This window comes from Rhinolophus sinicus, linkage group LG07, assembly GCF_036562045.2.
Source record: "Rhinolophus sinicus isolate RSC01 linkage group LG07, ASM3656204v1, whole genome shotgun sequence".
NCBI classification, from domain to species: domain Eukaryota; kingdom Metazoa; phylum Chordata; class Mammalia; order Chiroptera; family Rhinolophidae; genus Rhinolophus; species Rhinolophus sinicus.
Window position 1 is genome coordinate 2,142,397 of NC_133757.1, and position 15,278 is coordinate 2,157,674.

At 47.6% G+C, this 15,278-nt stretch overlaps 1 protein-coding gene across 4 annotated transcripts in view; it reads right to left on the minus strand.

Moving 5' to 3' along the window:
* Window positions 1–6,391: 6,391 nt before the first annotated feature.
* MGMT (O-6-methylguanine-DNA methyltransferase) overlaps window positions 6,392–15,278 on the minus strand; it is a 267,078-nt gene continuing 258,191 nt past the window's right edge. For all 4 annotated transcript variants that reach the window (XM_074338804.1, XM_074338805.1, XM_074338803.1 and 1 more), the window contains 2 exons: window positions 9,917–10,060; window positions 6,392–6,520 (listed from right to left, as the gene is read on the minus strand). In XM_074338804.1, the coding sequence (XP_074194905.1) occupies window positions 6,407–6,520; window positions 9,917–10,060 (258 nt within the window). In that variant the 3' untranslated portion in view covers window positions 6,392–6,406. The remainder of the gene's footprint in view (window positions 6,521–9,916; window positions 10,061–15,278) is intronic.

Here is a 15,278-nt window from a genome sequence, read left to right on the forward strand (position 1 = left end):
CCCACAGGCATTAAATGGTGCTCGGGGTCCCCTCAGGGTGCGCACTGCCTCCTGGGACCTGCTTCTTTCCCCCTGGGCGGGTGCCCTGCCGTCCCACCATGTTCCTGCCAGCCTGGCCCCCACACGTGCAGCCAGGGTGTGTGCCGGGCCTGGCCAGGGACTCCCACCAGGCTGCTGGGAGCTTGCCGAAGCAGCAGCACTCGACGCCCAGGCCCTCGAAAAATAAAACCACTGTCTAAAACTTTCTACTTGGAAATAATGTCAAATGTACAGGAAAGTTGGCAGAATAGAAGCCGGATGGAGAACACCCAGTAATTCTTTGTCCATCTCCACGTCCTGCCACCAGCGTCATCACTGACCCCCTGGCCTGCCTGCGTACGTGCTTCTGAACCACTTGGGAGGCAGTTGCTCACATCATGGCTTTTTATTCCAGACACTTCAGTGTGTGTCCCTCACGAGTGAGGGGGGCACCACTTACGGACGCTTGGCAGAGGGCTCAACCCCAGCCAGTGCAGTATTGACACAACACTGGAGTCTACCACCCGTGTCCCAATTGTCAATTGATCCAATATCGCATCCCCCCTTCCTAATACAGGATGTCATCTAGTAGCAGGTATTGCAGTCAGTTGCCACGTCTCTTTAGTCTCCTTTCATCTGGAATATTCTTGCATCCTTTGTCTTTTCTGATATTGATATTTTTGAAGAAAAAGCCAGGATTTCACAGCAGTTTTCACTGTGGGTTGCTGGGCTGGAAGAACCTGCTTAGACAAAACTGGTGTCCCACAGACACAGGGGTCAGACCCAGTTTCAGCCCTCCAGCTGTGGCGACACTGTGTTCGTAACCAGTGGGCTGTGCCATCTGGCACTGAAGGGCTGAGGCTTATGGGTTTCCATTTGAAGGTGCCCCCAAAGTGGTGTGGGGAGGGACAGGAGCACAGCTCTCTCCGGGGGCTTTTGGCCACCAGCCCCTTGGCTCCCAGACTCACAGTGTAGGCAGCACTCCTTTGAGTCGTACGAGTCTCTGTGAGGCCCACGGACCACAGAATCCGGGGGTGCTTGGTGGACCAACTCCTGGCTGAGTTGCACCTCCGGAATCACTGATGAGCAAGGATGCTGAGAAGTCCATTTCCTATTCAGCTGATAGTGAACTTGACCAAGACTGATAGTGAAAGTGGTTTGATTCTGTTCTTGGGATTGTATCCCATGGAGCCCCGTGGACACTTCTGCAGAACCTGGCAGGGTCCAGGGAAGTCCGGTGAGCACAGCAACCTCTGAACAGCTGCCTCATCACCTTTTCCTGCCTTGGTAACACAGGAAATAGAGAGTTGGGAGTTGGTTAGAGGAAGCAGAGGTGGAGGCCTGTGTGCGACGAGGGTGGGGAGACAAAAGACCGTTAAGGCAACTGGTCAGGCCCTGGTCTTGCTGCCTCTGGCTGGGCAGACCCAGCACACTGGGCACTCAGCTCGGGGGCCCAGCCAGGGGCCCAGCACTCTCCCGGCTGGTCAGGGTCTCCACCTCCTAAGGCAAGATCGCCCATGAATATGCAGATGGAGATGTGAGGAATGACTGTTGGAGCTGGAGAAAGAGGGACCTGTGTTAGGAGGTGGCAGAAGCAGGGTCAAGACCGTCACTGGCATTTACCTTGGAAAATAGAAAATGTACCTAAAGAACTTGTAAATATGAATAAAAAATATTTCTAGGTAGACTGTTGAAGGCATCAATTAGCTTCCTGTAGCTGTGTGGGAGATGTAGCAGAGAGAGGTGAGCTAAACAACAAACAAACAAACAAACAAACAAACTGATGTTTACAAGCAGAATTTAGAGGCAATGTAAAAGAATCAGGATTAGCTGGCTGGTTGAAAAATCAATGTAGTTCACATTTTCAGTTTAATAGTCAGTGAAATATTCCTAAAGGAAGAAATGGTCTCAGAGTAAAGACTGATTTAAGTGTATGGTTGTAAGACGTCAGAAAGATTTAAGGCAAAGGCAGTGCCTTACAGACCCTCCAATAAAAGACCCTTCTAAGCATCCAAGGGGCATTGTCTCATATCCTGACATATCCAATATATATAGAGAGGTCCATCTTGAAAAGAATCACGGTTGGACTTTGGGGGACACAGAGATCACTCTAATACGATTTGTAGGAGACCTACAACACTTTTAAGAGAATTATATCAATAAGAGCATCTTAGTAGGTACAGAAAAAGCATTTGATAAAACTCAAGTCATTCACTTTAAAAATTCTCAGCAAGCGAGGAACAGAAGGGGTGAAGGGGACATCCTCAATGAGATAACAATGTTCACGAGAAACCCAGCTAACAGCTGCTCAGTGGTAAGAACTTGAATGCTTTTCCCCTAAGATGGGGAACATGGTGAGAATGCACATTCTCTCCTCTTGTATTCAGCACTAACTGGAGGTTATAACCAGCGAAATAAGGCTAGGAAAGGAAAGGAGAGGCATAAAAATGGGAGAGGAAAACTGGTTACTACCCACCGGTGATATGATTACACATGGAGAAAATCCTAAGTAATTAAAAGGGAAACTATGAGGACTAATCAGTAAATATTTTAAGGCTGTGAGATTCAAGGACAAACCAGAAACAATTAATTGAGTCAAGGTCATGAGAGAGAAGGCAAGTGAGAGAAACTCTCACAGGTTGGTGGAGACGAAGGAGATGTGACATCTAAATGTGACGTGGTATCTTGGATGGGATCCTGGAACAGAACAAAACGTCAGTGGGAAAACTGGGGAAATCTGATAAAGGCTCTAGTTAACAGCACTTACCAGTGTTAGTGTGTCAGTTTTGATAACTGTAGCAGCGTTACTTAGGATGGTACTGTTACAGGAATCAGGGTCAAGGGCATATGAGGACACGTATTATCTTTGCAACTCTTTTTTAAGTCTAAAATTGTATCAAAGTGAAACATTTAAAAATGCAAATGGCATCAGAGGAGGCCTCCTGAGCCCGACAGAGGCAGCGGACTGTGCAGGCAGCTCTGCGGCAGCTGTGCCGTCAGGGCCAGTTTTCCCTTTTGCCGTCAGGGCCAGTTTTCCCTTTTGCCGTCAGGGCCAGTTTCCCTTTTGCCGTCAGGGCCAGTTTTCCCTTCTGCATGTCCACGTTGTGCTCATCCTTCAACTTCCTTCCAAAGATTCTGAAGCCACTTAGTGCCCTATGAAATCTCTTGCTGCTTGAAAAATAGTCACTGCTGTGAAAATGAAAAGGCATGCCACAGGCTGGGAGAAAATATTTCTAACACGTATAATAGCCTGAGGAATTGCTTCTAGAATATATAAAGAACTCCTACAACTCAATATTGAGATGACAAATATAAAAACGACAAAAGTGCAAACAACCCCGTCACCAAGAAGATACAAAAAGAGCCAGGAAGCACATGAGCGGTACCAATGCCATTATTCACGCAGGAAATGCAAACATAAAACCGCCCTGAGCTCTCACCTCACACCCACTGGGGGTGCAATGAGAAAGGACGACAACCCTAAGTGCTATACACGTCGTCGGTGGGTATGTACAATGGTACAACCACTGGGGAAAACTGAAAGGATCTCTACAGGTAAGTACACAACTAGTAGCAATTACATCCTGATGCATATACCTGGGAGAAAGGCAGGTGCCTGTCCACAAGACTCGGACAAGCACGTTTACAGCAGCCTTCGTTATAAAAGCTAGAACAACTCAGTGTCCGCCAACAAAAGAAGAGGAGACATGTGGCATATTCTTACAATGGAATGTTAATCGGCAATAAAAAATGCACTTTGGAATCAGGCAACAACGCAGCTGAAGCTCAGACCGTGTTGAGAGCAAGAGCTCTGACACAGGGTGCACGTGGAACAAGTCCACCTACGGAGGACTGGCCACAGCTGGGCCGTGGCCACAGACGCTGAGCTGTGGCACCTGGGGGGCAGCGGGTGCCGACTGGCCGGGTGGGGCCAGGTGGGCAGTTCCTGGAGTGATGGGAGAAGCTCCAGACCTTTGTAAAAATTTTAAATGGTGGTAAAATACACATAAGAAGTTACCATTTTAAGTGTACAGTTCCGGGGCGTTACGTCCATTCAGTGTTGTGCAGCCGTGACCAGTGTCCATTGCATGTATGTACCACACTTTGTCTATCCATCCATCCATCCACTAGTGGACATCTGAGGCTGTTCCTACCTTTCGGCTGCTGCAAATAACACCGCTGTGATCGTGAGCATGCATGTTCAAGAGAAGTCCTGGATCTTGATTGGGGTGTTGGTTACACAGGGGCATATGCTTCCCTCATTCCATGACACACTTACAGTCTGCACGCCCAGTACTCTCGTACCCTACCCTGATAGGCCTGGGGCCTCGTCCTCCACTCCCTCTGCCCCCTCACCTGCGGGCCCCCACCTTGGGGGCTTGGGAGGACAGCCAGCCCGCCTTCCCCACGAGGCATTCTGGGAGGCATGTTGCACGTGGGGAATGCTGGGCTTTCCAGGAGACCCTGGTGGCTGGCCCCGGGGCACCTCAGGGAACTCAGGCCTTTGTCTGGTCACCCCCAGATTTCCACTCTTTGCAGCTCAGCCCTGGAGGCAGCCTGTCCCCTCTAGAGTGGCTGTGACCACCTGCAGTGGGCAAGTGGCCTGTGTCACGAGCCGTCCCCAGGGTTCCCTACAAAGAGAACACCAGGCTCTTCCAGACCTTTGGGAGTCAAAATCAGGAGCAGTGGAGTCGAAATCAGCATAAGGCCCTCTTGCTTTCCTTGAAGAAAGTTCTGTATTGCATTAATAAAGAGACGCAGTAGGAATCCTGGCAAAAATAATAAAAAAGCAGCTTTGTTGGAGAGGAGTTGCTGCAAGTGCTCTCTAGGGGATCTATGCCTACTCCTGAGATAAGTCTTTTCCGAAATAAGTTTGAGCTGTCCTCAAAAATAATTAAAGCAGCTTACATTTCAGTGAAGACCGTGGAACAGTAGAAATCCTGGAGGTAAACATATGCCGCCTGTCTGCTGGGCACCGTCTTAGAGGAGATGTGCTCACCAGGTGCACAGACCGCGTTTTCTCTGCCTCGGCCTTCCTGTGCCGGCAGTGAGGTCCAGTGCACGGGCATGTGTAGTGGGCACCCCACGCCGGGCAGGCCCTGCATCCTTTCATGCTGAGCTGTGGGCACGATGTCTAGGAAAGGCAGCAGAACCCCTAACCTGGAGCCCCCGATGCCCCCAGCTGGCCTGGCTCCCTGATGCAGGAGGGACAGGAGCTCAGCCCTGAGCAAGAATGGTGCCCAGCCTGCCTGCAGCCAGGAGCCCCCCAAAGCCACCCCTCCAGCCCCCGGGGATCCCATACCTAGTGAAGTCCACACCCAGGCAGGTCACAGAGGATGGTGGTCTTCAGAATGGGTGATCCCCCAGCAGGGTCTGTAAAAAGTCTGGTTCCCTGCACGGCATTCAGCTGCCTTCCACTGACCCTGGGTCCCTCTGGGTCTCTCTGCCTGAGGTCAAGGGTCAGAGCCACTTTCCATCCCAGGACCAACTGGGAGGGGCTCTCACCTCCATTGCAATAGGCTGGCCTGGGTGGCAGAGGCGACCCTGGGCTGGGCTTAAGTCTTTCAAGCACTTGCTGATTTTCCTGGTTGTTTTCACAGCTCCTTTTTCCTCCTCCATAATGAATCTTTAAGAATGGTGATTTGATATACAAAGCACAAAATCTGACACTGGTTAATCCTTCAACGATACACCAGCATTTCATAAATGTTAAAACCTACACAAAATACAGCACTGTCGATACTATTAAGATGTTATTACTAATGCCAACATAGCAAGGACTCCTTGGCTTTACTAAACTGTAGTAATGTGAGGGCTCAGTTTCTGTCTAAAATTCCCAAAGACGGCCTTTACAGTAAAAGATGAAGTAAAACGATTCAGTCCCACGGTAGGCTGTGTTACTACTCTGAGCCCAGAGAACTTTCCTGAGGCTGCAAACAGAACATATGGTGCCCACTTAAAATTCACCATTACATAGAGGAGGTCGGGGACGAACCCTTCTACTGAAGTCAGAGACCTGGCAAGCAGGGGCTCTGGGCAGGCTCTGTGGGCATCCTCAGCGCGCCTGCCATCCCCAGGCATGTTCACAGCGCTCCCAGGAATGGCTGGTCCCACCTGGGGCAGAGGCACAGGGGCAGAGAGGTGGGCACAGGCAGGAGTCTCCCCACAGACGCACACCTCTACACCCTCTGCCAGTGACTGATGCAGCCAGTGTTTCCCCCAATTTTCTTGCCTATTTATTTTTGGGGGTGGGGAACCAAAGCTGTATTTACTTGTAAGCTGATTTCATGTTTTCAGCACCATCTTTAGGTGTTTATAGGGCACTTTCCCTAAAAATTACCGGGCAGACCCTGGAAGCTACCTGGTTTTCACAGAATTTGCTCCCATCTCACTTTCCTTTTAGTGCTTTCCTGTTGGTGACTTTCCTGTTGGTGACGTCATATCTGCAGCACTTGCATTCACCACAGTGGTTAACGGTGCTGGGAAGACATCGCTGCTGCCTCTGAGAAAGAAAGCAGCACAATGATCTCCCGACTCATTTCCAGACACCATCTTGGTTCACCAACCAGGGGACGCCCTCAGTGACAAAAGCTTAAATATAGTGCCACTCAGCTAAGCTCACCAGATACAAAGCAGTGACTTTGAAAATGAAATAAAAATATTTTTTTTGAGAAACACATTAAGTATTGTACTTAAAGTGAGACCTTATTAAAATATTTTGTTTTGCATTATTTCTTTTTTAAGTGTGGAATTAAAAACTAACATTTTATTATGGAGAACTTTAGAACATACATGAGGCAAGCAGAAAAGCACAACGAGTGAGCCCTGTACACCTATAATCCAGCTTCCACATCCATCGACATTCTGCCCTCCTTGCTTCATCTATGCCCCCACCCTCCCCAATCACCTCCTTTTCCCAGGTAAAATTTACAGACTTTCAAATACACAAAGCTTAACTATACATGTTTGACAAATAATAGATACATTCACTTAACCTACATTGCTAACAAGATAGATGTTTTTCATCACCCTAGAAAGTTCCCTCGTGCTACTTTCCTAGATAACCCACCCACTCCACTCCAGACAAGCCTTTGGGATTTTTTCACCATGAATCAATTTTGTGTCTTCCTGAACAGCATGTAATTGAATTATAGAGTTTGTGTTCGTTCGTTTGTCTCTGCTTGGCTTCTTTCACTCAGCATAATGTCTCCGAGAGTTACCAATATTGTTGCCTGTAACGATGGTTCATTTCTTTTTATTGCTGAGTAGTATTTCGTTATGTGAATAGACCACCAACTGCCTATCCATTCTTCTTTAGGTACCTTTAGGTTGTTTCCAATTTGGGGTTACTATGAATACAGTTGCTAAAGTTTTCCAACTTTGTTCTTTTCCAAGGTTGTTTTGACTCCCCTAGGCTCTTTGCAGTTCCACACACAGTTTTAAAAAATTTGTCAATTTCTATACAATCTTGTTGGGATTATGACTGAAATTGTTTTGGAACTGTAGGTCAATTTTTGGAGAACTGACAGCTTAACGATATTAATTTTCCAATCCATGAACATAGTATATCCCTCCATTCATTTGGGTCTTCTTCAATATCTCTAAGAAATATTTTGTAGTTCTCAGTATGGAGGTCTTATACATCATTCATTAAACCTACTTCTAAGCATTTTGTTTTTTGATACAACTGTAGTATTGCTTTTGAATTTCCCACTTGTTTCCATCTGTTTGCTGACAGTACATAGAAATACCATTGATTTTTGCATACTGGCTTTACAACATCTGTGACCTTGCTAAATTCACCTTATTAGCTCTATAGCTTTTTTTATTGATTCATTAGGACTTTCTATGAACACAGTCGAGCCATGAATAAAGAGGGACAGTTTAACCCCCATTTTCCCCCATCTTTATGAATTGTTTTACTTGCTTCACTGCAAAGCCAGCATATCAGGTAAATATTGAAGAGAAGTGGTGAGAGCAGACATGTTGCCTTGTTTCCCATCTTAGGGGAAAAGCGTTTCAACGTTTCACCTTTTAAGTATTTCGTTAGCTGTAGGCTTTTCATAGATGCCTTTCATCAACTTGAGAAACTTCTTTTTCATTCCTAGTTTGCTGAGAGTTGTTTTAATGAATGAGTGTTGTGAGGCTTTTTCAGCACGTATTGAGATGGTTTCCTTTATTTTCTCCTTTATGATGTTGATGTGGCAAACTATATTGTTTCGTTTCTGAATGCCAAACCCACCTTGTTTTCCTGGAATAAACCCATTTGATCACGGCTTGAATGTTCTTCACTAGTGTTTTGTGAAAGATTTTCTTTTTGCATTTATGTTCATAAAAGATACTGGTTTATAATATTTTTTATGGTAATGTCTTTGTCAGGTTTTGGTATAAAGGTTATTAATGTTTTAAATCTGCTTTATTTAAATTTTCACTACATACGACTTAAATGTAAATATAGCCAGAAAGGAGAAAGGAAAATAATGTGTTGGTAGTATTATAATGGCAGTATTATTGTTCTTATTTTTGCATTGGGAAAACGGCTCCAGTCTAAAGGGGGAGGAGAAGGATAAAGCTAAGTGAGACAAGGTGGCGAGGATGAGCAGCTCAGAGCTGACCGAGTGCTGACAACGGTTTTGGGACTCCTCACTCCCCCAGTCATGAGGTCTGAGTGCTAACTTGATTGTCTCCTCAAAAGTTTTCCTCTTATTAGATTTTTAGGTGCAACCAGTTTTCCAGTTTCAATGGAAATCACTGGGAAAACTGATCTGTTTTCTCTAGAGTTAAATCTAATTAAATCTAGAAAATGTTGAAACTAAGGCATAACAAATAATGTATGCAATAAATGGCATTTTAAAGGTGATTGAAGGAAATAGTTACCACATTTAGCACCATTGGTCTTATCAGAAGATATGTATTAAGGGCCCACTATGTGTGTGACACGGCTGGGGAGTATCAGGCAGTGACCCAGAGAGACACAGCCTTGCTTCAAAGGACCTGGAGTCCAACAGGAGGGCCACGTACACTCAGGGACCACAGAGAGGTGGCCCTTACTTAGAATAGGACAGGAGGGAGGGAGTGTCAGGGACAGTGATGATGGAGTGGATGGAAAGCAGGACGAGCAGTGTCAGGGAGATGGGCAGGGGGGTGGGGAAGGCAGAGGAAACGGGGAGGGCAGAAGTGCAGTGATGGACGGGTGGCTGGGCCATCCAGGAGTTTGGCGAACTGGAGGAGGTCTGCCGGATATCTCTCATTGTCCGCACGGAGCCCCACTCTCTTCCTGTTCCTAAGAGAGTTGGTCTTCGCCTGCCCTTCTGACACCCCTTCTGCGGGCTCTCCAAGCAGAGGCTGCAGAAGCAGGCGCCACAGTAACCCACTGGCAGTTGCTAGGGTAACCGCACTCCAGTATAAATAGTAGAGCAAATTAATCAGGGCCTGAAACTTGGGTAACTTCCTCAAGCACCAGCTTAGCTCCTTTCTGTGGTGACAGTGTAGGTGGGTTCCATGCTCTACTCCAATTTCTAAGTAAGGAAGAAAAACTTACAAGGCCAGTTTTTTCAAATCCTCTGAGTCTCCCAGTTGAATCAGGATGACCCAGTCCACATGGGCACGTCCAACCCTTGGATGGATGGCAGGGGTCATTCATTCCAGAGGTCAAAGGCATCTTTGGAGAAAGGCAGGTTTCACCATTGCCCCCAAGCACTCTATTTTCAGAACTGGGTCCCCTCTATAGAGTCGTGAAATAGTTGATTACAAGTGCCCTCAACCCCATCCCCGGCTGTATCTTCATAGCATTACTGTGACTTCAAATGTTCTTCCTGACTTTCCTCCTCTGCATGATCTTCTCCACTAGAATGTACACCCCAGGGGCAGGGGCTTCACCTGTCCCGCTCACACTTACGTGCTGAGATCCCTGTACAGTGCCTGGCCCACGGCGAACGTTCAGATCCTTGTGGGAAGAATAAATTGATCCACTGATGAACAAGACAGTAGGTGTTGGACTCTGTGGATGGAGGATCCCACTGAAAGTATCCAGTTCCATTCCCTTGAGGAAAAGAGAGAAACTTTAGTCAAAATGATTGAACACCCTCCCTCCACTGTTGCTAGAATCACTGGGTCTTGGCGAATTTTAAACCCAAGCCTCAGTTTCCCTGATATAAATTGGATGCAACTGTCCTTGCCTTGCAGTGCTGGGGGATTAAGTGAGAAAACATGTCACAGTGCTGGTAAGGCTCTGTGCAGACTTGAGGTGTGGTCACGATTTTCATAGACAGAAGGATCTGTCTACAAAGACCATGTGGCTGGTCCAGGGCCCCGTGGTCTGTGGGGAGGGTCACCTTTTGGGGTTCAGGTGTGATCTTTGATTTTTTTGGTATTGAAAACTATTGCAAAGGGGTTGGAGTCTTTTTTTGTTTTTTTTTAAAGACTTCTCTACAATGGCGGCATCGATATGAGTTATTTAGGAGAGACAAGGAACATTTCTTTTCATTCGGAATGTCAGTAGGTTTGTACTAATAACTTTCTCATGAAAGGAAGTGCATGAAGTCTTTTGGGGACACAACTCGAAAAGTTGACAGAAATTTGGAAATTTTCTTCTATTTTAATGCTGCAATTTAATTCACCATGAATTTCTTTTCAAGTGCGGAATTTCTACATGACTCTGTAATAAGAGAAGTTGTACGGGCGCATCAAACATAGACGACGCTGATGGAGGAGAGGTGCTCAGTGTAAATATTTAGTGCAGCGGGTTGGCGGCTTTTAAATTTGCATCTTGATCTAAATGTATCTGCTGATTTCCCATCTGCTAATATTTTCCCATCTGCTAAATACCTGCTATCAGGGGAAGAGGACGCCTTTGTCATTCCCCGCTTAACCTCCACGTCCTTCACCTGAACTTGGAACTAGCACATCTTCCTAAGAGCACACACACACACACACACACACACACACACACGCCCCTCAGGGCTTTGCCTCTGCAAGGCCACCCCTGGGTGTGCCAGAACTCGGAGCCCAGGAGGTAGCATCTGTCCTGGACACGAGGCTAGCCCTAGAGAGGAGGTCTGTCTGTCTGTCAAGCATCCACTGCAAATAATGCAGCCCACAAAGCAAGGACGCCACACCACTGACACAGATGACGGGCACTGGGATTGAGGCTGTGGTGGCAAGAAGCTGGCAGGAAAGCCAGCACAGCCCCGACTGGGCATTTGCCATCGTCCAGCTCAGATCCGCCCTCCCAGAGATGGAATGCTCTGGATTTGGCTTTTGTGTCCAGGAAAGGACTGGCGCCTCAGCACAAGTCACGCTGTCCCCTGGACCATCTTCAGTATCGGATGGCAGATGTGTGGAGCCCAGCGGTGGTCCTGCTGTCACACACTCACCCCCAACTGAACGATGCAGGTGCTCGATGAACTCCCATAGTCGCTGTCTGTCACTTACACCACGGTGAGTACGCCCTTTCCATTTTTAAGCCCTAGGAAGCCCAAGGGTGCCCACTGCTCACTCCTGGGGCCCTGAGAATGGACCGAGAAGGAGTTTGCAGTGCAGCCGGCTGCCCTCGAGGGCAGGCAGCACTCCAGAGGTCAGGCCACCTCACTGACAGACACCGGGGACAGAGGAGGAAATGGCCCCAGAGAAGAAGAGCTACATTTTATGCTTCAAATCAAGTTCATCCCATGAGGTGCCAAGCACAGAGACACTTGATTGATGGCAGCAAATAGCGCCTCTCAGATTTGCTGGGAGCTTGCCTTCATAGAAAGCCAGAGATGAATAAAATATATGAGAGCACATCAAATATAGTGCAAGGACAACATATACAAACAGTACATTAAGCGTTATGGAAGGCAATAAAGAGCTGGGGACACAGATCCGAGTGAGCAGCTGGGCTCCAAAGCCGGGGCCACGTGCAGACGGGAAACCGAATGCGGGCACTTCCTCGTGGCCCTTCCCTTCTGGGAACAGTTCATTCGTGGGAAACCGGAGCAGATTAACTTCTACCCCCTCTCCTGTGCTAAACTCCAAGCTCCTGGTACACACTCGGCCACCACCACCCCTGCTCGCCGGGCCCTGGACGCCCCGCCACACAGAGTGCCATGTCAACAGAAACACTACAGTGACATTTCTCTCTCTCGATTACATGTAGGCTTCTCACTGCCCGTATACAATCCATATTGTGCTCAGCGAGGCCCACTATACCGGGGTCAGTGGGAACTCATTGTTCTTTTTGCTTCAGAACAAGAATACTGACATCTGTAAGACCTGCTGTAAATAATCCAAGTGGTACAGGGACAGAGTGATGGGCAGGGGGGTACGGAAGGGGAGAGGGACAGAGGGAGAGCAGTGGGGAGAGGGGACGGAAAGATGCTGCGGTTTAGTGCTTGTCAGACCACTCAGAGTCCTGGGTTTGCCTGGGAAGCTTTCACTGAATGCTTTGCATTGTTTAAGGAGAAAACAAACATTTGGCAAATATCACAAGACAACACCCAGCGGCAGTGCCGCCTGCAGACAGCCTTTGCTGCGGGCCCAGAGTTTATCCAGAACGGAGCGCGGCAGACAGAGATGGGCCCAAGCCCGGGGCACGGAGCAGGGCTGCGGATTCTCCTGGGGCAGCCGGAGTAGATGGTCCTGACTAAGCGCAATGCAGTCAGTTCCTGGGCAGCTCAAATCAATACGTGAAAGTGGGGTGGGGGGGTCCAGCTGCACAGAGATTCTGGAAACAGACGGGCCTGCTGAGTGCCGGCTTCACCCGCAGAAATGCTTGCCTTTTAAGTCGGCGTGTGAGAAAATCAAAGGCGATTTGACAACCGGTCAGGGAGCAGCTCTTCTCCGAAGGAGAGATTTTTCATGGAAAAGAAAATTTGGTGACAGGCAGGGGACTGTGCTGGGATGACAAAAGGACTACAAATGAGGGAGAAATTCTGATGGCGATTCCATCCAAGCAGAGGCCAGCCTCTGGGAGTCCCAGTTGTCTTTCCTTCTCTACCTGTGTTAGAGGCACAGGCTGAGTGTGTGTCTGTGTGTGTGTAAGAGGGAGGCCATGTGTGTGCGCGTGTGTGTAAGAGAAACCGAGTGTGTGTCTGTGTGTGTGTACGTGTGTGTGTGTGTGTGTCCCACGCATTTCCCCAGCCTGCGCTGTGGAGTGTGTCGGAGGGAGAACAAGAGGCATCTGCTTAAGGACGGGGCTTCTCTGTGACGGGAGCCGGCTGCGTCTCCAGGGGTGCGGTGACCACAGCGCTTCGCAGAGCCGTGGGCAGATCTGACTGTGCCACCAGCCTCGCCAAGAACGCATTCCTACCAAGGACTTCCTGCCCTTAAAGACAAAAGCTCTTCAGGCTGTAGCTTTTCCCTTTGCTCATGTCCAGAGAAGTGAGCATGTGATTTCAATTTGAAATTAAAAGTCATGTCTGAATAACACAACTGCCTTCTCATTTCCTAATACCCTGGTTTTTACTACTTTGCATTCAACTGTGAAAAGTCTTTTAAAACTCGGAACAGCAGTAAAACTTGAATGAATTTTTGACCCATTATTGCATAGCGGGTGCGCCTTCCAAGTTGGAGAGACTGCCAAGCTCTCCCCACCTAATATTTCCACTTTAATTGTGCCACTTGAGAAATTTACGTGCCTCAAAATATGGCATGAATCTTACGCTTATTGCAGTATCATTAGCAGCAACATTTAAGCAACATCTGTGTGCTATAGAACTAATTGAAGTAGCAGAAGTGGCAGCTGTAAATCCACAGGAAGATGGCAGTTTGTACCCAGCACTGCTGAGTTAGCTACTAACTGTCAGCCTGTTCCTGCAATCTGGTCTCGAGCACCACGGTACAGGCACACAATGTCCAAAAAAATACAGCGAGGAGGCTAATGATCCTATTAACCACTTTGCTGCACCAATTTGGCTGTTTTTCCAGTTTCCTTGTTGAATTTCATTATAAATTTCTCCATTCCTGTAAAAAGTCCAATATGAGACGTGTCTGAATTTAAACTACTTACCTGAGCTGAGAAACGCTTGTCTGCCCAGGCCAAACCGAGGATTGATTTTTTTCGTTATTTAATAATCCTGCTCCCCCCTCCACACTCCTTTCAATTGCTTAAAAATTTTTATCACACACGTCTCTGTAAAAAATAACTTTAAAACCCCTAGTAAATTTGATATTTAAAGCACTGGCATTTTCTTCCCGTGGACATAACATTTTCAATAATCAATACAAGATGGCAAACACCATTTATTACTGGTGGGGGTGGAGACAGGGGTCGCGGTGCACACAGACGGCCGAGGCGGCGGCCGAGGTCCGAGGAGGGAGGCTCAGGCCTTCTGAGCGGCTGGCGGACGTCTGCACTGACTCACGAGTCTATACCTCATGGCTGATGAGCGGGAGGCTGGCCACACACTGGTTTATACCCCAAGGCACTGACTGTTATCCTTCCTTCGGTATGAAAAGAAATGATACTGATTCTTCCATACAGAGAGAAGGCTCAGGGGCAGTGAGGAGTCACTGAGCTGCCTCTGCGGGAGAAATGTGGGTGCTGGAGCCACTGCATTTATTCGGAATATCTCCTCCATTGAGCACAACCGGAACACATAGTTCTGACGTCTCCTGCAAAACCCAGCCCCATCTTGGTTTTAACTCTGGCTTCGCTTGTTTTTGTCTTGGCAGTGAGTGGGTGTTTGTCCCTCAGTGCCTGGCCCTTAGACAATGATGTAACTGGTATCTTTCGAAGCACTCAAGAGTGTTGGAAATACACAAAAGAAGACCTCCTTCAATCTATGATGACTGGTGTCTTTGCCAACAACCCGACTTCATTAGAAAATTGGCACGTCCACCCAGCTGCCATGTGACATGCCGTTAACTGTGGACATTTGTTGTCTTAATGCTCAAGTACTCAGGGACTCCACTGATAAGGGAGAAACTGTTTGGAATCTGCTGAACCCACGCTTGGGGTGGCGCACAGCCTCACGGTATTGAAAATCAATAGCCACGTGACTGCTGAAATGTCGGAGGTCTTCGGAATTAACTTCCTGCTACTAAATTACTATCCCTCGTTTCTTGGTTTATTTTCTAACAATAATACATTTTAAGGGGACCTGGTTAAAAACCACTTATGAAACACAAAGTAGAAAAACAGAATCACTGGCTAACAGCTGCCAGTTTCTCCCACCGGCTCAGGGAACATCAGGACGGAAAGAATGCTGAAAAGCTCTGTCCGTCTCCAATGCGAGGTATTCTTTTCTTAAATCTATTTCTTTTCAAGTGGTAGTGTTTTA